Source organism: Prionailurus viverrinus, chromosome B3 (assembly GCF_022837055.1).
Source record: "Prionailurus viverrinus isolate Anna chromosome B3, UM_Priviv_1.0, whole genome shotgun sequence".
Taxonomy (NCBI): domain Eukaryota; kingdom Metazoa; phylum Chordata; class Mammalia; order Carnivora; family Felidae; genus Prionailurus; species Prionailurus viverrinus.
Genome location: NC_062566.1, coordinates 114466465 through 114490136, shown reverse-complemented (window position 1 = coordinate 114490136; position 23672 = coordinate 114466465). Strand labels below are relative to the sequence as shown.

Here is a 23672-nt window from a genome sequence, read left to right as displayed (position 1 = left end):
TGTGTGTCTCCTTTACTACTGACACAGAACACTTTACTTCTGACACTTATGGTCGCTAAATGTGTGGAGTGGCGTTTTTTCCTCACACGCAGCAGTGTTCTGTGACACAAGCCGGGTATCCTATACCCAGAATTTAATTCAATGCTGACACTATCTACCTAGAGACAGTGTCTGATCTCACAGGTTAAGGGCTCAGTCGCCCAAGGCAGCTCCCACCCTATTTTACATGCCGATTCCAAGTGGTAGGGCCCCAGGTTACCCACAGATTTGGAGGTTCCCACAACCCTCTCTTCAGGTTCAGTTAATTTGCTAGAGCAGCTCACAGCACTCAGGGAAACGCTTATTTATGTTTACCAGTTTATTACAGGATATGATAAATGAGATAGATGAGCAGCCAAATGACAAGATACATGGGGCGAGGTCTGGGAGGGTTCTGACCACAGGAACTACTGTTTCCATAGAGTCGGGGTATGTGTCACTCTCCCAGTGTGGATGGCTTCAACCTGGAAGCTCTAAAAATCTTGGAGCATGTGACTCTTGATCTCTGAGTCATGAGTTCAAGCCCCACGTGGGGTGTAGAGATTACTTAAATAAATAAAACTTAAAAAAAGTGATAACACATCTTAACTGTAAACCAATTATTCTGTTCTTTGAGTAATCTGCCACAATAAATGTAATACTATTGTCATGGAGAACGGGCACTTAGTGTAGTGGCTAGGAATTTAGCTTTTGAGTGGAAAATTATGTTGAAATGCAAAATTATTGATTTAAAGTAGTTTAATTTCAAGTGTTTCTTTGGTAGAACTAGATAGATTACATTCTAAAATTGATTGAGGTTATACCTTCTTAACTTCTGTACAGACATAGTAATAAATTCACTTATCCCTTATTTCTGTCCAGGAATACACTCATCCTCAACAATATCTTTTTTTTTTTTTAATTGAAAAAGTGACAAGAGTAACTCAAACATATTAAAGTTATGGAGTTTGAACATTTTTAGCTTCATTTTTACCTTATAAGAGTGTTACTTATTAGTCATAACCTAAAGTGCCAGTGAATTTTTGGGTTGCCTTTTTGCGGGGGGGGGGGGGGGGGGTGGTTGCAAAAAAGAGTTCCAAGAAAGGGAAAACATGGAAAAAGTGTAACCAAGTTATCCCATCAAAATCATGAAATTTTGTTTTTTTATTTGTATGCATACCCATAAAATATACAAACTTATTCATTCAGGACAGGTATAGCTATTTGAGATGATATCTTATAATTTATAGCTATGACTATATCTTTCATATGTTATTGAAGCAAGAGTCCTAATGGAAGAACCCTCCCTTTGGAGCCATTTCTTCCCACTTCTCAATTCATGTGAGGCTTACACATCTAGGGAAAATGTTCATGCGGGGCTTTTGTTTGTTTGGTTGGTTTTTCATGTCAGAATAGTTTTGAAGAGGCAGAAAGAAATTTCTCTTTGGGGGAGATTTCCTTCTGTGAGCCTAAACTTTTTCCACATAGAAGCTCTCCTAGAGAAGGGTCTTTTGGTCTGGAGTACTGTTCATTACCCAAAGAACTTCTGAGAGTATAACCTTTCCTCAATTGTGTTGCCACAGAGAATCAGTCACATTCCAGCTTAGGAACAGAAGCTTCTTGGTGGAGAGTCTCCTTTCTAACCCATCATACACATACAACTTCTTGTCACTTTGTGGACTTGCTAGGGGATGGCATGGACTTTTTTTTTTTTTAATGTTTATTTATTTTAGAGACAGTGAGACAGCACAAGCTGGGGAGGGGCAGAGAGAGAGAGAGGGAGACACAGAATCTGAAGCAGGCTGCAGGCTCTGAGCTTTCAGCACAGAGCCCAACGTGGGGCTCGAACCCACAGGCATGGCATGGACTTATACAAAAATGAGACCACATTTTGGCTCATGTGGTAATTTCTCCACTTTTTGATCTGATTCATTGTCATTTGCTTTGGAGAAAAAGAAGCATCCTTCAAATCAAATTTATTTTTATTTTTTTTTTCAACGTTTATTTATTTTTGGGACAGAGAGAGACAGAGCGTGAACGGGGGAGGGGCAGAGAGAGGGAGACACAGAATCGGAAACAGGCTCCAGGCTCTGAGCCATCAGCCCAGAGCCCGACGCGGGGCTCGAATTCACGGACCGCGAGATCGTGACCTGGCTGAAGTCGGACGCTTAACCCACTGCGCCACCCAGGCGCCCCTCAAATCAAATTTATAAATATCCTTGTAACTCTGGCTATCTTACAACTACTCAGTCCAGGTTACCCTGAAGGACACTGCCTTTATTTCTATGAAGCTGTAACTCTATTCATACTTTAGATTTTAATGTAATTAATAATTCATTTTCCAGGAAATAAACTTAACTCGTCAATCAGATGTACCAGAAGTATTTATACTGTAGTAGGGGAAAAGAGCAGTCCCTCTCACCTTGCTGTGACCATTGGAGCCCATACTAATTCATACTCAACTGATTGGCTGATTCTCATTCATAAATCTGAATAGACTCCATCATTAATGTCTGCATTCTCTTTGTTTCACCTTATATGGGCTCTGTCCATCTTCATAACAAAAAGATAACTGTAATTTATTTTATTTTTATTTTTTTAAGTTTTTATTTTAATTCCAGTTAGTTAACATACAGTCCTATAGTAATTTCAACTGTACAATATAGTAATTCAACAATTCCACACATCACCTGGTGCTCATGACAAGTGCACTCCTTAATCTCCATCCCCCCCACCCAACTCCCCTCTGGTAACCATCAGTTTGTTCTCTATAGTTAAGAGTCTGTTTCTTGATTTGTCTCTTTGTCTTTTTTCCCCCCTTTGCTCACTTGTTTCTTAAATTCCATATATCAGTGAAATCATACAGTGTTTGTCCTTCTCTGACTGACTTCTTTTGCTTAGCATTATACCCTCTAGCGCCATCCATGATGTTGCAAATGGCAAGATTCATTATTTTTTATGGCTATAATATTCCATTGTGTAGACACACACCACATCTTTTTTAGCCATTCATCAATCCATGGACACTTGGGCTGCTTTCATATCTTGGCTATTGTAAATAATGCTGCTATAAACATAGGGGTACATGGATCCCTTTGAATTAGTGTTGTATTTTTTGGGCAAATACCCAGTAGTGTGATTGTGAGGTCATAAGGTAGTTGTGTTTCTGGCTTTCTGAGGACCCTCCATACTGTTTTCCGTAGCGGCTGCCCAGACTTGCATTCCCACCAACAGTGCACGAGTGTTCCTTTTTCTCCACATCCTTTTCAACGCCTGTTGTTTCTTGCGTTGTTGATTTTAGCCATTCTGACAGGTATAAGGTGATATCTCATTGTAGTTTTTATTTGCATTTCCCTGATGGTTAGTGATAATGAACATCTTTTCATGTGTCTGTTGGCCATCTGTATGTCTTCTTTGGAAAAATGCCTGTTCATGTCTTCTGTCCCTTTTTTAATTGGATTATTTGTTTTTCCAGTTTCAAATTTTATAAGTTCTTTCTGTATTTTGGGTACTAATCCTTTATAAGATATGTCATTTGCAAATATCTTCTCCCATTCTGTAGGTTGCCTTTTAGTTTTGTTGATTGTTTCCTTCACTCTGCAGAAGTTTTTACTTTTTTTTCATAGTTTATTTATGTATTTTAATGTTTATTTAGCTTTGAGACAGAGACAGAGCACAAGTGGTGGAGGAGCGAAGAGTGAGGGAGACACAGAATCCCAAGCAGGCTCCAGGCTCTGAGCTGTCAGCACAGAGCCTAACATAGGGCTTGAACTCATGAACAGTGAGATATTGACCTGAGCCAAAGTCTGATGCCCAGCCAACTGAGCCACCCAGGTGCCCCTATTTATTTTGAGAGAGAGAGAGAGGGTGGGGGAGGGACAGAGAAAGAGGGGGAGAGAGAGAGAGAGAGAGAGAGAGAGAGAGAGAGAGAGAGAGAACCCCAGGGAGGCTCTGCACCATCAGTACAGAGCTTGATGCAGGGCTTGAACTCACAAATCATGAGATCATGACCTGAGCTGATGTCTGATGCTCAACCCACTGAGCCACCCAAGCACCCCAGAAGCTTTTTATTTTGATGTAGTCTCAATAGTTTATTTTTGCTTTTGTTTCCCTTGCCTCAGGAGACATATCAAGGAAAAAAAAAGTTGCTGTGGCTCACGTCAGAGAGGTTACTGCCTGTGTTGTCTTCTAGGATTTTTATGGTTTCAGGTCTCACATTAAGGATTGTAATCCATTTTTGTGTGTGGTGTAAGAAAGTGGTCCAGTTTCATTCTTTTGCATGTTGCTGTCCAGTTTTCCCAACACCCTTTGCTGAAGAGACTGTCCTTCCTGTTGGATGTTGTTTCCTGCTTTGCCAAAGATTAATTGACCCTATAGTTGTGGGTTTATTTCCGGGTTTTCTAATCTGTTCTATTAATCTATGTGTCTGTTTTTGTGCCAGTACCATACTGTTTTGATCACTACAGCTTTGTAATATGACTTAAAGTCTGGAATTGTGATGCCTCCAGCTTTGCTTTTTTTCCCTCAAGACTTCTTTGACTATTTGGGATCTTTTGTGGTTCCATACAAATTTTAGGATTGTTTGTTCTAACTCTGTGAAAAATGCTGTTGGTATTTTGAGAGGGATTTCATTAAATGTGTAGATTGCTTTGGGTAGTATAGACATTTTAACAATATTTGTTCTTCCAACCCATGAGCATGTAATATCTTTCCATTTCCTTGTGCCATCTTCAATTTCTTTTCATCAGTGTTTTATAGTTTTCAGAGTACAGGTGTCTTAACCACTTTAGTTAAGTATTCCTAGCTATCTTATTATTTTTGGTGCAATTGTAAATGGGATTACTTTTTATACCTCCATCTTATTTCAGAAGGGATTAAAGGAGGGTCTCTTCACCTCCCCATGTGTGTGCTCTAAGGCCCAGTCAAGGAACATGGTCATCCACACTGTTTTTTTTTTTAAGTTTATTTATTTTGAGAGAGACAGAGAGTGCAAGTGGGGGGAGGGGCAGAGAGAGGGGGGAAATCTCAAGCAGGCTCCACACTGTCAGCACAGAGCCCAATGTGGGGCTGGAACTCACAAACCACAAGATCACAACCTGAGCTGAAATCAAGAGTTGGATCCTTGAACGACTGAGCCACCCGGGTGTCCCTGGCCATCCACACTCTTAACATCTTTTTGTTTCTGTCCTGAGGCTCTTTCAGGAACCTGCTCCACAATCTCTGAGGATGCTAAGTATTCCAGCATGATGAACAAGGGAAGAGATTGCCTTGGAGAGTATAGTTAAACCAGTCTGGTTTTTCTTGCCCACGTGCTTAGGAAGGCATGCAGAAAGCACAATCAGCAGTGCAGAGAAAGCTACCTACCTGCTATTACATTCCTGGGCATGGGTGGAAGAGGCATCCCTCAGCCCACTGAGGTTAGTGGGGACTAGAAACTATATAAGCAACACGTTTTCTTCATGTGAAAAAAAGAAAACAAAACCTTCGAGTCTTTCATCGCTTTTTGCTTCTTTATTTTTTTCAAAGTTTACTTATTTGAAGGAAAGAGAGAGAGCCCACACGCATCCACAAGAGGGGGAGGGAGGGGCAGAGAGAGAGACAGAGAGAGAAAGCATCTCAAGCAGGTTCCACAGCTAGTGAAGTGCCTGATGCAGGGCTTGATCCCACAACTGAGAGATCATGAAAATCAAGAGTCGGGTGCTTAACTGACTGACCCACCCAGGCATCCTACTTTTTGTTTCTTTTAGTTCTCAATTTTCTTCTATTTTAGTCCTGACTTGGCAGAGCCAGAAACCACAAGCCTCAAGTTAGCACCCTTACTAGAGTTTTTCAAAATGACATTTTATTTATTTAGGTGCTATCTGAATCTGAGGCAGGATTCTCAGTAATGTAGCGATTTAGAAAAATTCAATGAAAAAACAGAAGAGAAAGGGATATATAAATAATATAAACCATAATCCATATTAAGAAAAAAGGATCACGTTGCCATGTTTACATCTTAATAATCTTCCTTTCCTCAGGGCACCTGGGTGGCTCAGTCGGTTGAGCATCTGATTTTGGCTCAGGTCATGGTCTCACGGTTTGTGAGTTTGAGCCCTGCTTTGGACTCCGTGCCTCCCTCTCAAAAATGAATAAACATTTTTAAAAAGTTTTAATAATCGTCCTTTTCTTTTTCTATAATTGTAAATATATTTCCATGTCTGTGTGGATTTCCTGTGCATATGCTATTAAATTTGATTTTTTCCTGTTAATCTGTCTTATGTCAATGTGATTCTTAGTCCAGCTAGAAGGACTTATGACAGGACAGGAATTCTTGCTCCCCGACAGTGGAGACAAGGCTGAAAGCACTGAAAGGAAACAGCAACTTTATCTGTAATGTCCCAATATTTAAACTTTAATAAAAGTTGCTTATACTTAAGGCTCTGTTTTCATTCCTGACACTGTTTGTATGGAGACTTGTTGCGGACTTTGAGTCTGGAGTTCTCTCTTGTCCAGCAAGAGAGTGGATGCAGAATTAAATGTGAGAGAGGCTAATGTCTAGGAGGAGACAAGAGCCCTGAGTAAGGATCTTTGCTCTGTTTTTATTAGGATCAGAACGCTTACAAATGTGATGAACATGCAGAAAGAGACCATGAAACCATGAACATTAACTCATATGTGTGAGAGAAAGGGGGTTTCAAGGATATGTAGTGTTAAGGGTTTGGGTCAATACAAAACAAAATCTTTTCCGCTGAGCAGATGGTTGTTTACACAGGCATGAGGCGCTGTGTCTGTTTATCTTAACTTGCCTAAGGGAGAAGACAGATACAGCAGGCTACCTCAGGGTCAACAAGGCACCTTTCTTTGGCTAATTAGCTCCACTCTGGGCAGCTTCACCCTGCTGCTGTCTAGGTCACCCTGTTGACCCTGTTGACCTATTCTGGACATTCCTTCCTGTGAAAGCAGCTTTCTGCTTTTTACTATGCTGGGAGTGCTTTTCCCTGTTGACCTAATCTTGGACGCTTTCATTCTGTGGCTTCCCATTCTTATGCTTTTGTACTATGCTGGAGGCAATTTCGCCCTGTTTACCTTTTCTTGGATACTTTCATCCTAAACCTTGTTAACCCATTGGTGCAAGCTCAGGGAATTCCTAAACTTATTCCCCACAGAGACTATTTTTAACAGTAATGTTATTTAAAGAGAACGGAATAAAAACCCAAAAGCGTTAGCATAATACCTCAGATGAACTGACTTTAACAGATACTTTTTAGCATATATTGGTCTCACACTCACAACCTTCAAATACTGGGTTATGTTTTCAAGAGTCTGCCTAACTTTCTCCCACCCAAGTGTTTGTGGAAGAAAGTCTGGAGCTGCTTCCAAGCATCCACCTGGGCCATGGCATGAGCCCTGGGCTCCCCTCCCCAGATGACAGGACCACCCACCAAGGTGTGTAGGGAAGCCTGGCACAAGGGGAAGTAAGGAGGCTCAATATAGTGCCCTGCCCCAGGGTAACAGATGATCTGCGGCTTTTCCTTACCATGGGCCTGTAAGCGCTTAGAGGCCTCATTAGCATAGAATTCACTCTTCCAGTTGTGGTCATCCAGACCTACTAGGAACAGGAAGGCATTCTCAGCCCTTTCCACAGGAATGAAACTCTTCTGGTCAGGTCCCTCCAAAGGGCTGTTCAGCACATCCAGAATGTCTGCCAAGCCGTCTCTGGTCAGCTTGATGCGACTTTGCTCGAAGCCCACAGGAGGCAAAGTTTCATCCTTGTAGTGTAAGGCTCCCCCCACATTGGCCACAGAGCCATTGATTATGACGGCGGCGGTGATGCCTTTCAGGAACGAGGCCATGGAGAGGCAGAGATCACCTCCTTTGGAACTCCCAAGCAGCCCAACTCCCGGACCCTTTACCTGAGAAAAGAACAGAGGAGAGAGGAGAACGAGTCCATGAACAGTGCAGCATGATCTGTAGTGCCTGGAACTGGATACCAGGCAGAACTGAGTCAGAATCTGGGCTCTACCATTTGCCAATTTTACAACCTTGGGGTGTTTACTTTTCCTCCTCTCTGTCTTTTTTTCTACAGTCTCTCCATCATCATTCTTGGGTGACTTCAACAACCATGTGGAGGACAGAGTAAATACTTTGGCTTCTCAGTTCCTTGACCTCAAACTTAAACAATGTTTTTTTCCCTACCCTGTCTCAGCCATCCACTCCCACTGTCATAACCTAAACTGAGTCATCATCAGTGAGTAGTTCATCTCTAAAACCTCAGCTTCAAGCATTCCACTCTCTGATCACCATCTTCAATAATTCCAGGCTAACCATTCTTGTACCACCCAAGTCCACCTCGGTGGCCTTGACTGCCACTGTTGTTTTAACTATCAGTATGTCTCTTGTGTTCTTACTTGCCTCTCACTTACTTCAGATTTCAAGCTTCTTTGTTATTATCACTTCCTTGTAACCACCCTTAACTCTAAGATCTCTCTGCCTTTGGTCATACTTTCCTGGGAAAACACTAACCTTGGTTAAACCCCCCTATTCACTTCCTCCAGGCCTGTATTTGTGCAAGTGAACACTGCCGGAAAAAAACTACACATTTATGCTGACAGAGCTCACTTTCATTTCATGACCACAAATTTCAGATAAGCATCCATATTTCCCATCTATCCTGCCACATTTCACTTATGTGCGCTTCCCACTTCTGTAAAAGACTGTGTCACACCTCCTACCTCCTCAAGCCCCTTAACCTTTAACCTTGTTTCTTTCACTTTCAGCTCTTCTACTTGGTGGAGAAAATAAATAGCCCAGTAGGAACTGCTCCTCATTTTCCCCTGCGAGATCTACTTAGTGCCATGTGAACTCAAGCTCTATACCTTCTCTTCTGTTTCCAAAGAAGCAACTCTGTGCTTATCAAAGGCCCCCTGCTGCTTGTACTTGGGATCTCCTCCACTCTCATTCTCAAGGACTTCACTCCTACAATTACATCATCTCCCTCTCCTCTTTCATAACTTTCTTCTCAAATGGCCCATTCCCATCAGTGTACTTAAATGCTCTAGTATCTCTTCCATTTTCACAACAGTCCCTCCACCTCACATCCACTCTGCCCTAGTTTTCTACTCTCTTTTACAGCAAAATTTGTGGAGACAAAATTGTCTATAGCTGTTCTTCTGTCTTCCCTTTTCTACCTAATCCCCTCAGGGTAGCTTGGGTTTGCACTATTCCACAAGGACTGCTCTTGCCCCAGTTACCAAAATCTTCTATTACAAGTGGCCATTTGAGGGGCACCTGGGTGGCTCCAGAATTAAGGATCCGACTCTTGATCTCAGCTCAGGTCATGATCTCAGGGTCCTGAGTTTAAGCCCCACATCGGGCTGTGTGCTGAGCGTGGGGCCTGATTAAGTCTCTCTCTCTCAACAAATGACTAAACTTAAAAAGAAAAACAACCCAAAACAAACAAAAAACCAAATGGCCATTTGAGTCACGTGTCAACAGCAGTCATTTTTTTTCCTTATGACTTCTCCAATAGCACCCTTGACTGGTTTCAACCATTTACTCCTCATAAAAGAAAAGTACTAGGAATTAAATGATATGTTATTACCATCCCAATTTTTCGGAGGAAAGGGAGGCCCCAAGGTCATGGAACTAGTTACTAGTTGGTGAAATCAAACTTACATTTAACTTTAACTTTTGTCTGTCTACATCTTGTGCTGGTGCCATTACACCCTATCACCTTTTCTAAGAGTTCCACAGCTTCCCATCCACTGTGAGCTCTGAACTGTAAAATAAGTAAGGTGTATCTTCTGATCCTCTGATCCTCTGAACCTATAAAGCCCTCAAAGCACTTCCTAATAACTAGCTTCTTTGGCGGCCCAGTTCTTCATTTAATACTGTGTTCTCAGAAGGGCCACAAAGAAGGGAGCATTGTTAGACACAAACATTTAACCTACGGCCTTCTGGAGATAAGTGATTACCTTCCCCTTTCCCTCTCCTTCCTGTATCGAACTTAGGGTTCTCACATGTGTTTGAGCTGAATATAATAAACTATAAAATACTGGAATTTAAAATTCCAAGCCGAAGAAAAACATCTTTAGTAGCAGAATATATGATAACATATAATTGCAGACAAACTGTCTACGTGAAGTAACTATAAATGGTAATGTGTGTTGGGTACTGGGAGTAGCTGTTGTGAATTTGTCAAGTTGTATCAAAACCAAGAGCAGTCAGGAGAACACCTGATACACAGATCCAAAACCTAGAGACATTCCAACCTCAGGATGATCCAGCAGGTAGTTCACAGCTTCTTCAAAGTACTCCAGGTGGAGGGTCTCTATGCCCTGGGGGAGGTCTTCATAGTTATAATAAGCCAGAGCCATCACAGCAAAACCCTTGCCAGCCAGCAGACAAGCTCGATATTCCGGAAGGCCACCTCCAACTCCAAAAATGTCCACAATCCCAGGGAACGGCCCAGGTTCTTTGGAAGAAGCAAAACACAAAACTGAACTATTTCTTAAACTCTTTGCAGTGGTGTCAAAAGCCATGTGTTGTCTACTTGGTGATGTCAAACTTTTCTATTGACAATCAGAAATGTTAGAAGACCTCTGGCCTTCAAAGATCCAGACAGTGGCACAGACTCAATCCACATTTCCCCTATGCCCAGAGCTTCAAAGCCCCATAGATTTTTTACAGTAAGTATGCATCACTTTTCTAATTAAAAATAATTTACAAGTAGACAATGAAAACAGCAAAACCACTGCCCACTGCCCCCCCAAAAGTGACAATGCCAAATGCCAGAGAACATGTAGAGCAAGTGGAACCCTCATACATTGACGGTGGAAATGCAAAACAATACAGCCACTTTGGAAAACAGTTGAGCAATTTCTTATAAAGGTAAACATATACTTGATCATATGATTTAACAATCTCACTCCTAGGTGCTTACCCAAGAGAAATGAAAATTGGTGTTCATACAAAAACTTGTATGCAACAGTTTGCAGTGACTTTATTCATAATCTCTAAAGACTTGAAACCCAGCCTGAAAACCCCAGTCCTTCAACTGTTGAATGAATAAAACTGAAGTATACCCATGGAATGGAGTACTACTAAGAAACAAGAAGAAACGATTGGATATATGGAGCATGAATGAATCTCAAATGCATTAAACTAGACTCTGTTTATGGGACATTTTCACCCTTTACACAAAAAGTTTGTACTTAACATGCAAAATCTGAAAAAATGATAAGGCAAACACTTTACACCCAACACCTTAAGAAATAACTCAGTACTAACTATCCAAGCCCCGAGTATCTGTGTGCCCCTTCTCTCCCTTTTCACTATGCTGAATTTTATCATTCTCTTATTTTTCTTTACAGTATTACCACTTATACATGTACCTTAAACAGTATTTTATCTTGCCTATTTTTTGAGTTTTATTTATCTGAATGGAATGATATTGAATGTGTTCTTCTGGGACTTCATTGTTTCACTCAGTACTCTTTTGAAATTCATCCATGTTGATTTTTTTTTTTTTTTTTTAGGGAAACAGCTTCTTTCCTTCCCTTTCCTTCCTTTCTTCCTTTCGAGAGAGTGCAGGAGGGCGGGGGGGGGGGGGGGGGGGGGGGGAGGGGCGGAGAGAGAGAATCCCAAGCAGTCAGCGCAGAGGCCTTGCTAACCCACCAAGCCTGAGATTATGACCTGAGCTAAAACCAAGAGTCAGACGCTTAATGGACTGAGTCACCCAGGGGCCCTATACCAATTTTCTTAACCTTGATATACTGTGGGAGTTAGAAGCAAACTTGCTATACTGAGAAACTATTTTAAAAGTCGTTAAAGACTTGGAACTACCTATAAAATGTTTTTGCTTTTACTTACAACTGTCTTTTCCATTTCCTTATGATGTCCTCTAACTGACCTCTAAGTTTTGGAGCAACAGAGCCACCTCCCCAGGCAGGGTACACTTTAACGTCCCCACAGACCTCTGCAATGTTGGGAGTTACATCCTTACTCTTGGTAGACGTGCAGGAGACCAGAGAAAGGCAGACAGGACAGCCTGGGACGCAAGGCACTCACCAGGCGGCAGGAAGAGCGTGCCGCGCACCCGGCCCGCGCGCACCGGCACCCGCCGCATCCCCGGCCGCAGGAAGTCGCGCTCCAGCACCGCCCGGCCCAGGAGCCGCCCGGCGTCGGGCTCGTGGCCCTCGAGCACCTCCAGCTCCACCGCGAAGGGCGTCTGCACGTCCCGCTTCACCAGCCGCATCAAGGGCTTCTCGGGCTCCAGGGCCCAGAGCAGCCCCATGGGCTCGAGCCCCGTGAAGCTGCCTCCCAGCGCGGGCGCGCGCGCCAGGTCCAGGAGGCCGCCGGCGTCCGCTTGGTACCGCGCGTGGGCCCGGAAGAGCGCGCCCTTCTCGTCGCGCAGGGACGCGCGCAGCGTGACCTGCTGTCCCGGCGCGAGGCCGTGCACCGCGATGTGCACGGGCTCGTCCCAGCCGCAGCGGCCCGCGGGCTCCAGGCGCCAGGTCGCTGTCCTCCGGGCAGGTGCCCACGAGACCCGGCCACCAGACCATAGCTTTGGAGAGCCTGGCAGCTGACCCCATCGGCGGAGTCCAGAAGCTCGCAGTATAGCCGCAGAGGAGGCCACCATTTTGTGTTTTGACTTTTGACCTCGTTTCAATGAACACCGTGGAGAAAGTTAGAAACCAGTAGAGACCCTCTAGTGGCAGGCTGCCTCAGCTGCATGCTGAGAGCCCTGTGCGGCCAAGGAGGACGCCAAATTGAGCTTGGAGGGCCAGACTCTTGCACATCAGGTCAGTAGCTTACTTGTAAAAAAAAAAAAAAAAAAAAAAAAAAAGCCAAAGCGGCGCCTGAGTGGCTCAGTCGGTTAAGCATACGACTTGGGATCAGGTCATGATCTCACAGCTCGTGATTTTGTCCCAAGTCCGGTTCTATGCTGACAGCTCAGAGCCTGGAGCCTACTTCAGACTGTCTCCTTCTCTCTCTCTGCCCCTCCCCGGCTGGCGCACTCTCTCTCTCTCTCAAATATAAATAAACATATAAAAAATAAAAGAAAGAGCGAAAATAGATATACATGAACTTGCTTTATATACTGAAAAACCTGCACTTTTTATGTGGGATAAGAATTTCCTAGTTCTGCTTCTCATAAGCTTTTTGGCTTGTGCAGTGTTGGCTGCACAGGGGCTGGCTGCTGGCTGTCAATGGCTAAGACGAGTGCAGGCCTGGAATTGAGTCTTATCAATTTGTTGACTGATTCACTCCCATTAATAATTATAGGGCGTTTCATTAAAAGTGTGCATCATGGTGTTTTGCTTGTATACTTACCTGTGTATATGCTTATCTTCTACACTATCCTACATTTTAGGGGCCTGGAGTCTTACTAGCTGTGTGACCTCAACCTCATTCCTTATAGGTGTAAAAATAGCCAGTTGAGATTATACTGCATTGTCAAGTTGCTGTATTTAGGCAAACGTGATCTCTTTCTCATCCGGGACATTTCACCTTTTCCCCACTTTTTTTTTTTTTTTTGAAGTCAAGTCTTTAAAAATTTTTTTCATTTTTGAGAGAGAGAGAGAGAAAGAGAGTTAGAGCACGAGTGGGGGAGGGGCAGAGAGCAGGAGATACAGAATCCCAAGCAGGCTCCAGGCTGACAGCACAGAGCCCCATGTGGGGTTCAAACCCACAAACCGCAAGAGCATGACCTGAGTGTAAGTCAGATGAGACACTCCACCGACTGACCCACCCAGGCTCCCCTCCCCACTTTTTCATAAAATCCACCCAGGAGTGGATATGTCATTAAACTTAACTTCAGGCCCTTTCCAAGGCCTTGTATTTGATTTTACATTCGTGATTTTTCATATCCTTTTTATTAGAGAAACCTGCAAATTGTGTAAGCTTATTTCAAGCCCACAATTTGTGTTTGCCACTGCTCCCAATAAGGCCACCCAAGGACTTTTTACTTAGTTTCGAATGTTCTTCTGTCCTGCTGGTCATTAATCATGCAACTCCCTATAGCTCTAATTACTTCTGCACTGGTTCTGTGGGATATTTCAGTGTATTTTGGGCACAGAAACTAAAGAAAGTCAATAATAATAGCTAGCTCTTAATCCTTACAAGAACCTTATGAGAAAATTAAGGCCTGGAGAGGTGAAATGATTTGCTAAAGTTAGATCAAGCAACTAGATATACTGGGATTTATATCTCTGCAATCAGATTCCAGAGTCTGTGCTCTGAACCATTATGCTTTAAATGTCTTTTTTTTTTTTTTTAAGTTTATTTATTTTGGGAGCGCACACACAAGCACGAGGGAAGGGCAGAGGGAGAGACAGAATCCCAAGCAGGCTGAACTTGGAGCCCGATGTGGGGCATGATCCCATCACTGTGAGATCATGACCTAGGCTGAAATCAAGGTGGACGCTTAACCAACTGAGCCACCCAGGCGTCCTGTATTTTGGGTAGTTTTAATTTTCTTCTTTGTCCATAATTTCTATCAGAAATAACATGGCTTTTATAATTAAACAGTATTTTTTTAATTGTATATAGCAACATAAAATGTGCCATTTTAACCATTTTGTTTTAAGTGGGCTTTATGCCCAGAGCAGGGCCCAAACCCGTGACCTGGAGATCAAGACCCAAGCAGAGGGGTGCCTGGTGGCTCAGTTGGTTGAGTGTCTGACTTCAGCTCAGGTCATGATATCATGTCTGTGGGTTCAAGGCCCACATCAGGCTCTGTGCTGATCGCTCAGAGCCTGGAGTCTGTTTTGGATCCTGTGTCTCCCTCTCTCTCTGCCCCTCCCCTGCTCACACTGTCTCTCAAAAAATAAAATGTTAAAAAAAATAAAAAACAAAAAGACCAATAGTTGGACACCCAATGGACAGAGCCCAGGCACCCCCATTTTAACCATTTTTAAGTGTATAGTTAAATACACTCACATTGTTGTGCAACCATCACCACTGTCCATCTCCAGAACTTTTTCATCACCCAAACTGAAAACCCCCCACAGTCCCTGGAAACCACTTTCTGTCTCTAGGAATTTGATTGTTCTAGTTACCTCATATAAGTGGAATCATTCAGTATTTGTCCCTTTGTGTCTGCTTATTTCAGTTAGTGTGTCTTTCAGGTCCATCCACATATGTAGCATGTATCAGAAATTCCTTCTTTTTTAACGCTGAATAATATTCTGCTGCATGTATGCAACGCATTTTGCTTATCCATCTACTGATGGATATGGGGTTGTTTTCACATTTACTATTGTGAATGTACTGCTATGAACATGAGTGTACAAATACCTGTATAAGAGCCCCTGTTTTCAATTCTTTTGGGTATATACGCAGAAGTAGTAGGATTGCTGGATCACATGGCAATTGTTTAATTAAAAAAATTTTTTTTTAACATTTATTTCTTTTTGAGAGACAGAGACAGAGTGTGAGCAGGGGAGGGGCAGAGAGAAAGGGAGACACAGAACCCAAAGTGGGCTAGCTCCAGGGTCCTTGCTGTTAGCCTAGAGCCTGACATGGGGCTGGGACTCACGAACTGTAAGATCATGACCTGAACCGAAGTTGAACCAACTGAGCCACCCAGGCGCCCCTGTTTTAATTTTTAAAAATGTTTTTATTTATTTTTAAGAGAGAGAGAGGGACAGAATGTGAGCAAGGGCAGGGCAGAGAGGGAGACACACAATCCGAAGCGGGCTCCAGGCTCGGAGCTGTCAGCAAAGAGCCCAGCGCGGGGCTAGAAAGCACGAACCGTGAGATCATGACCTGAGTCGAAGTCAGGTGCTTAACTGACTGAGCCACCCAGGTGCCCAAATTCTGTTTAATTTTTTTTAAGTCTTTCAGTCTTTTCATCTCAGAGACCATGTCTTTTCACCCTTTTGTAAGGGTCCCAGGGTCTGAGCACAGCTTGAGTCCAGGCACTGAAGTGAGTGCTCATTTCTCTCAGTGGTAACCACCTGGATAGCATGGCCCCAGGTCAACACAACAGACAGAACCTTATGCCCAGAAATCTTCCCTACCGTCAGGACAAATTAGTTCTGTAAAGGAACTCCTGAAGACTAGTATTCTGGAAGTCTGGGATTTTACTATTAGAAATAGGGGATTTGAAGAATACCTTTGTAAAAATAGTGTCATCAGCTGGTAATCTAGCCAGGATTTGGGGACCAGGAGAGATGGAATTGAACTATGTGAAGGAAGGGGATTCAGTGGGGGGTGGTGATGAAAGGGGAACAGAAAAGACCCCAAAGACAGACCCATTCTACTTTACTGTTTGTTCTATCAGCCTAGTGATCTTCATGGCAGAGCTGGGTGTTCATGTGTTCACTGCTTTGCCTTTTCTCAGCAGTACTTATGAAGCCTAGTGGGGGAAAAATTGAGCAGCACACATCTAGGGGTTTATTTTCAAAGGATGACTAAGGAATCCATTGTGGCATCAATCAATAAATACAAGGCAATTTCCCAAAGTTGTTTACAAAAGGAAATTAAATAAATAGTCGAAGATACCACTGATTGAACCTGCAAATTCTGTGAGTAGACTCATGGAATTCTAAAGAGGTGGTGCCTGGTAACCAATATAAACAGCTTTGGAACCTAAGAAACTACAGAAGGTTTAAGATGCTTTTTGATGACTGTGTTGTAGGAGGCCATTTTGAAGGTAATTTCAAAACACTTCTATTTTACCAGTACCTGAAAAGAGTTTTCGTCAGCTGAATGATATAAGACAGCCTGAAGTAGTTGAAAAGATTTTGATTAGGCTTCAAAAGGGTATTACTTCAGGTATCAACCACTACTGTGATCTTAGTCATGTTTTTCCTCTCTGGGCCTCAGTTTTGATATTTGCAAGATATAAGAGTTGAAACAGAGTCATCTTTCTGGCAGTTACCTTAGTAATCTCAGGAGTCGGCAGTGTATCTGTGTGAGTACATGGCAAGGAATAGTAATTAGAAAGTAGAGGGGAAAGGGGCGCCTGGGTGGCTCAGTCGGTTGGGCGTCCGACTTCAGCTCAGGTCACGATCTCGCGGTCCGTGGGTTCGAGCCCCGCGTCGGGCTCTGGGCTGATGGCTCAGAGCCTGGAGCCTGCTTCTGATTCTGTGTCTCCCTCTCTCTCTGCCCCTCCCCCGTTCATGCTCTGTCTCTCTCTGTCTCAAAAATAAATAAACGTTAAAAAAAAATTAAAAAAAAAAGAAAAAAAAGAAAGTAGAGGGGAAAAAAATGAAGGAACTTTCTGATGAAGAAGAGGCAGCAGAGAGAGGGGTGTGAGTCAAGCCAGGTTGAGGCTGTGTTCCCTGATCCTGCTCTCCCCACCACTAAGCTTCTTTCATATATCCCAAATATAGCTCTTGGGGGGGGGGGGGGGCGCCTGGGTGGCTCAGTCAGTTGAGCGGCGGACTTCAGCTCAGGTCATGATCTCGCAGTCCGTGAGTTCGAGCCCCGCGTCGGGCTCTGTGCTGACAGCTCGGAGCCTGGAGCCCGTTTCAGATTCTGTGTCTTCCTCTCTCTGACCCTCCTCTGTTCATGCTCTGTCTCTCCCTGTCTCAAAAATAAATAAAACGTTAAAAAAAAATTAGCTCTTGGGGCTATGGCTTCTCTCAATTTAATGTGTATGAACACCTGTGAGAGCTGGTTAAAATACAGATTTCTAGGCCTCACTTGCAGCCTACTCAATCAATATTCTGGGGTGTAGCACACAGGATTCCTCATTTTTAAAAATTTTTTAACGTTTATTTTTGAGACAGATACGGAGCATGAGCAGGGGAGGGGCACACAGAGAGAGAGACAGAGAGACAGAGAGAGACAGAATCCAAAGCAGGCTCCAGGCTTGAACCCACCAACCGTGAGATCATGACCTGAGGCGAAGTTGGACACTTAACCAACTGAGCCACCCAGGCACCTCTGGGATTCTGCATTTTAACAAGCTCCTCAAATGATCTTGATGCAGAAGATCCTTAACCATTAACACTGTTGTAGAAGCTGACTGTCCCTCTTGGGCCCTACCTTAAAATCTGTGGGTATAGGGGAGAGTGTATTTTCAAAAGCTCTCAGAAAACTGTGCTAAGGTTTATTGCTTTTTAGCCTTCTTTGACAGTTTCTGCTGCTTTAATAACAAAGAAAAAGCAAGGTATTACTCCTTTTGACATGAATCATTCAGCCCACTTTAATTATTTCTGGAGAATAAAGGTACCAGACCAGGGGGTGAGGGTAGGGGAAAATTTGGAACCTCTGAGATATCACTCATTTTGAATCTGGATTCTTCTATTAGGTTTTACTTGGAGGCACGTGGCCTAGCCCTTCCAGCCCCACTCCTGCCTGTCTAGCCTGGTTCTGAGAGGCATAGAGATAATGTTGCTGTTTACCAGATTGTGGGGCCTGGTCTGCAGTTATCCCAGGTTTGACTACAGGATGCCATGTTTCAATTTCTTATGCTCTCAGTATACAAAGGCACCTGGACCTGCCACCCTGTTTTGTTTTGTTTTAAAGTAGGCTCCATGCCCAACATGGGGCTCGAACTCATGGTCCTGAGATCAAGAGTCGCATGCTCTACTGGCTATGCCAGCCAGGCTCCCCCTGCTTTTGGTTCTTAAGGGGATGTTTGTGCCTCAGTGTTGGTCTAGGTAACATTTAAGTTTGGATAATATGGAGCCTCCAAACTCCATTCATAGGTTTTTTTCTTCCCTCTCTATCCACCTTCTAATTGCCTAGGGCCCCAATAATCCTAACCTGTTCCCTAAGTGCCCAATGCACCATCTAACTGTGGGACCCCAGAGACTTGCCTTCTGGCGGCAGTAGTCCATACTGTAAATCAGTTAACAGTTCCTCTTAGTTGTGTAATACTTTGAAGCTTGCAAAAAAACAAAAAAACAAAAAAACCCTTTCATACTTGCTCCTTAATTTTGAGCTTCATATCTACACCAAATTAGATATCAAACTCTATTTTCAGACTGGCAAACTGAGACAAACTAGAGATATTAAATCACATCCCCAAGGTAACATGGCTGGGAAGTGCAGAACTTGGCCTTACACTTGTCTTCTGACCCAGTGTCCATCTAGGACAAGTCGCTTTTGACAAAACCCTTCAACATTTTGTCCTGTCCTCATTTCTTTTCAAAACACATCAGGTATTATTCCTCTTTTCACCAACCTGCCTTATTAGATGAGAATAACTATCCCTTGAGAATTTACAAAAAATGGCAATGCTAACATGGTATTCTCTCTGGGATGCTGGCACTGTAACCAAAGATTCTGTGTGTCACAGGCCAAAGAGTGTATATATATGTATTTTGGGACATCCAAAATCATTCCATATAGTCATCTTGGGGCAAAACTGGTCCTTATCTGTTTTTCAGGTGTTTAGGATCAAATGCCTCCTATCGTAGGAGCAAGATATTGACACACTGATGTGTTAAGAATGATAAAATGTTCTATTAGGCAATACACAAGGCACAAGAACACTAATATTGTTTTCATCTAACAATTCATCTTCAACCAGGAAGAGTAGGCACTGTTTCAGGAAAAGTATCACTTGTGACCACCTTCTAACCTTGCCATAACTTTTTTACATTAACTTTTAAAATACTCAGTGCCCTCATGGCCATGTTGCCTTCATGGTTGTGAAGAGATGGAACAACTAAATTTAGTCTTATGTGCAAAAAATCCTGGCGGGATATCATATTAATCATGTATGACTTAATTTGAGTGACATCTAGATAAAAGCAGGCTCTTAACAAAAAGAAATACACCAATAGGTCAGATTTCATACACAGAAGAAAGTAGAAATAATCAATCAATCAATCATCATCATCATCATCAATCAAGCCCTGGGAAGCCAATGTGGCATGGAGGTGAAGTGCTCTTAAGTTGGAATCTGGCAACTAGGTTTAAAACCTGGCTCCTCTTCTTATGGCCTGTGTGACCTGAAGCAATTTACTTAACCACTTTGAGCCTCAACTTCTTCCCATTCGCATTCAAGACCGTAATATCTTCTCCATGTAAAGCCCTTAGCAAATTGCAGGCACACCTCATTTTATTTTGCTTTACCTTAATGCACTTCACAGAGATTGCATTTTTTTACAAATTGTAGGTTTGTGGCAACCCTGTGTCGAGCAAGTCTATCACTTCCATTTTTTTCAACAGCATTTGCTTACTCTGTGTTTCTGTGTCACATTTTGGTAATTCTTGCAATACTTCAGACTTTTTCATTATTATTGTATTTGTTATGGTGATCTCTGATCATGACTCACTGAAAGCATAGATGATGGTTAGCATTTTTTAATTAAGGTAGAACATTTTTTTTTAAGTTTATTTCTTTATTTTGAGAGAGAGAAAGAGAAAGAGAGCAAGTGGGGGAAGGGCAGAAACAGAGAGAATCCCAAGCAGGCTCTGTTAGCGCAGAGCCTGATGCGGGGCTCAAACTCATGAACCTTAAGATCATGACCTGAGCCCAAGTCGGACGCCTCGCCAGTTGAGCCACCCAGGTGCCCCTGAACGTTGTTTATTAAACATAATGCTATTGCATACTCAGTCAATTAAAATTTAACTTTTACATGCACTTGGAAAACCAAAAAGTCCATTAGACTCACTTTTGTTATGATATTTGCTTGACTGCAGTGGTCTGGAAAAAAACCCACAATATCTCTGAGGTACGTCTGTACTCCATTATTGTTAATTATCATTATTAGATGAAGGACTTCAGAAGGAAAATTTTTTTAATGTTTGTTTATTTATTTTTCTGGGAGGGGCAGAAAGAGAGGGAGCATCCCAAGCAGGCTCTACGCTGTCAGTGCAGAGCCTGACGTGGGGTTCAAATTCGTGAAAACTGAGATCATGACCTGAGCCAAAATCGAGTCCAACACTTAACTGAATGAGCCACTCAGGTGCCCCCAGAAGGAAAAAAATTTAAAAAAAAATTTTTTTTTTAAAGTTTATTTACCTTGAGAGAGACAGAGACCGTGTGCAAGTCAGGGAGGGGCAGAGAGAGAGGAAGAGAGAGAATCCCAAGCAGGCTCCACACTGCCAGCATAGAGCCCAACGTGGGGCTCAAATTCACAAAACCGTGAGGTCATGGCCTGAGCTGAAACCAAAAGTCAGAGACGCTTAACTGACCAAGCCACTCAAGCACCCCAGAAGGAAAATTTTTAAAAAAGCAGTAAATGTAAGCTAGCTAAAACATGGAAACAGCTTGCCCCAGTAATTAAGGAGGAGGTGATTTAGCTACTTGGTGAAATACCCTGTAGCTGTTAGACACTTTAACAGTGAGGACTATGTAGTAAGATGGTAAAGTACTGGGGGCTTTGGAAGGGCAGCAGAGACAGAAGACATGATCCTTGGACAGTACAGTTAGCTGAATATTTAACAATGTGAGGTGTCACAGGATTGAGAGTTAAAATTACTGGTACAGAATCAGTGAATTGTACACCTGAAACTGACGCTGTATGTTAACTATACTGGAACTAAAAACACAGATAAGAAACTGGTACAGAGTAGGAGTGATTTATAAATTTGTGTGGGACATGGAGGCCTGGATAAGGTCAAGAAAGTTGTGGAGCAGGTAGGAACTGACCTAGGCCTGGAAGAATGGACAGAATTTGTCAAGAATGGAGTGTGCTAACACACACAGCGGGCACAGAAGGAAGCTCCACTCTGTGGAGGGAGCGATGGGTGGAGATGAGCTAAGAGACTCAAGAGGTTACAGTCGGACAAGGTCATAAACTGGGGTCACACTCATGGAGAACTCTGAATGCCAGGCTGAGGTATCTGAACTTTATGCTATAAATAAGCCTTTTGAACACACATAAAGCAATATTTGAGGAAAAATGAAGGGCTGAGATTTGAGAACAAATGGCAGAACTGGAAGCAAGGGGCTGATACAAGGAATGTTTAGAATGTTCACCATTTCTTCTTTTTTTTTTTGTCCCTCTTCTAATTCACGTGGCTTCTCCCCACTCAGACCCACCCCTGCTCCCCTTATCTGTCTTCCCTTTTCTTCCCTTTCTGTACTGCTATGGCCTACCAATTTCTGCTGACCTAGAGCTCTCACCAGTTCCTCCCATCTCCTCAACAGATACCTGGTCACACCTCCAAACCCTGCATCTGGACCAGGGAGTATGGAAGGAAGCCTTTGCTGGGAAAGGATGACCAGAACCCAACATGGAAAGACCTTTCTTTCCCACCATTTCCATCAGTCACTCCCCCCACGGCTGGGATGGGGCATGATCTTTACCCCTTCGAAACCAAGGAACAAGGAGGAATGTGCCTCTGTCTCCAGTGTACCTCCAGTCTACCACTTTAGCCCACATCGCTGTGTGCACCTCAAGAACCAATATCTGAAAAAGGCTGCTACAAACCTTACCTTCTCTGAGGAGGTGGTGTGGCAGCGAGGGCTTTCCAGCATCCCTTTCAGCCAGTACAACTTTGACCATCTCTATAATGCAGACCACATCATGCAGCCTACCCAGATCAGGAGGGCCCAATATGAGAAACCTATCAGCTTCAAGTTCTTGGGTTCTTCAGGTCCCTCAGCAAGGGTCACCTCCCAGGCTGTGAAGACAGAAAGCTCTGCTGAACTTAAGAAGCAGCTGAAGGAATCAAAGCCAGCAAGTGTAGTCCAGGAAAAACCTTGCCCTCTCGTCCCTCATTCCTTCAGGGATCCAGACGTGCTAGGTCTGTCACTTTCTCCAGATGTGAACCTGGAGGTGAGGGAAGCCTGGCTTCCACCTCCTGAGAAGGAGGCCAGAGCCTGGGAAGCCATCGTGCTGGAAAAGCTGAACAAGCGCACTGCCCGATGGATCCAGAGCAAGCGTCCCCTAAGGTCTCGGGTATCCCCCAACAAGTGGCAGAGCTTTCTGCACCAGCAGTACGACTGGAGCCACATCCGGGATGAGCTTTCTTCCACCAGTGACCTGGAGCTCTTGAAACAGCTGGAAGAAGAAGAAACAGCAGAATTTGAGGATCGAAGTGTTATCCTGCCAATCCAGGAGAAAAAGAAGCCAGAGCTGCTGCTTCCTGTTTACTATAGGTAGACTGGCTGAGGCCTCTGGCACACCTTTGAGAATGCTTGGCTCCCCTTCCAGGACTCCTGCGTTAGTTCACATTCCTTATTTCAGAATGTGCTGTCCCATCAACCTCTTGGAGTTCTCCACTGCCAACCTACTCTCTAAGATCTCCTTCAAGTAAGGTTTCACAGTCTAGGCACTACTGACATCCTGGACTGGATAATCCTGTTGTGGGGGTCTGCCTTATACCTTGTAAGATGTTTAGTAACACCCCACTGGATGACAGTAACACTCTGTACTTGTGACAACCAGAGAGGTCTCCAGTCATTGACACATGTCCCCTTAAGGGACAAAGTCACTCCCAGATGAGAACCACTGGCTGTAAAGGGATTGGTTTTGGGCCTTTCCTAATAGACTGAGCGATTCTGCTGATCCAGTTACTATCCAGGTGCTCCCAGAAATGTATCCATGGGGAAAATAAGGTTTGGTCCTGCCTCGCTTTGAATTAAGGAGCCAATGTGTCAGTGCCTCAAAAACGAACTGGCAGCAGGACAGAGAACTAAACAATTTGAGGGAAGATTATTGCATATTTCTGGTTGCTTCCTTCTCATTTATAGCTAGATGGAAGACTGGAGCTAGTCTAATGTCCCTGATTCCCAAAAGCGAACTAACAGTAAG

The 23672-nt window shown here is 43.4% G+C and overlaps 2 protein-coding genes across 6 annotated transcripts in view; one reads left to right on the top strand and one right to left on the bottom strand.

Moving 5' to 3' along the window:
* Positions 1–6579: 6579 nt before the first annotated feature.
* LOC125167724 (acyl-coenzyme A thioesterase 1-like) lies at positions 6580–12672 on the bottom strand. Of its 2 annotated transcripts, none has more exons than XM_047862281.1 (3): positions 12070–12672; positions 10272–10498; positions 6580–7913 (listed from the first exon to the last, which is right to left on the bottom strand). In XM_047862281.1, the coding sequence occupies exons 1-3, from the start codon at positions 12638–12640 to the stop codon at positions 7308–7310; spliced, it is 1404 nt and encodes a 467-aa protein (XP_047718237.1). In that variant the 5' UTR covers positions 12641–12672; the 3' UTR covers positions 6580–7307. The 2 variants fall into 2 exon arrangements, with proteins under 2 accessions (XP_047718237.1, XP_047718240.1); XM_047862284.1 differs by having other exon boundaries at positions 10272–10474.
* The window catches only part of HEATR4 (HEAT repeat containing 4), a 49409-nt gene continuing 38406 nt past the window's right edge, over positions 12670–23672 (top strand). The window contains exons 1-2 of one of the 4 annotated variants that reach the window (XM_047862276.1): positions 12670–12803; positions 22064–23017. In XM_047862276.1, the coding sequence (XP_047718232.1) occupies positions 22107–23017 (911 nt within the window). In that variant the 5' untranslated portion in view covers positions 12670–12803; positions 22064–22106. The other 3 variants (XM_047862274.1, XM_047862275.1, XM_047862277.1) reach the window with 3 other exon arrangements.

Excerpts from the sequence above, each read along its gene's own strand:
- LOC125167724 (XM_047862281.1), bottom strand. The coding sequence starts at position 12,640 with ATGGTGGCCTCCTCTGCGGCTATACTGCGAGCTTCTGGACTCCGCCGA. Across the intron at positions 10,499-12,069 it reads CACGCTCTTCCTGCCGCCTG|TTTTGTGTTTTGCTTCTTCC; the intron begins GTGAGTGCCTTG and ends GAAATAGTTCAG. Across the intron at positions 7,914-10,271 it reads ACCTGCTGGATCATCCTGAG|GTAAAGGGTCCGGGAGTTGG; the intron begins GTTGGAATGTCT and ends TTCTTTTCTCAG.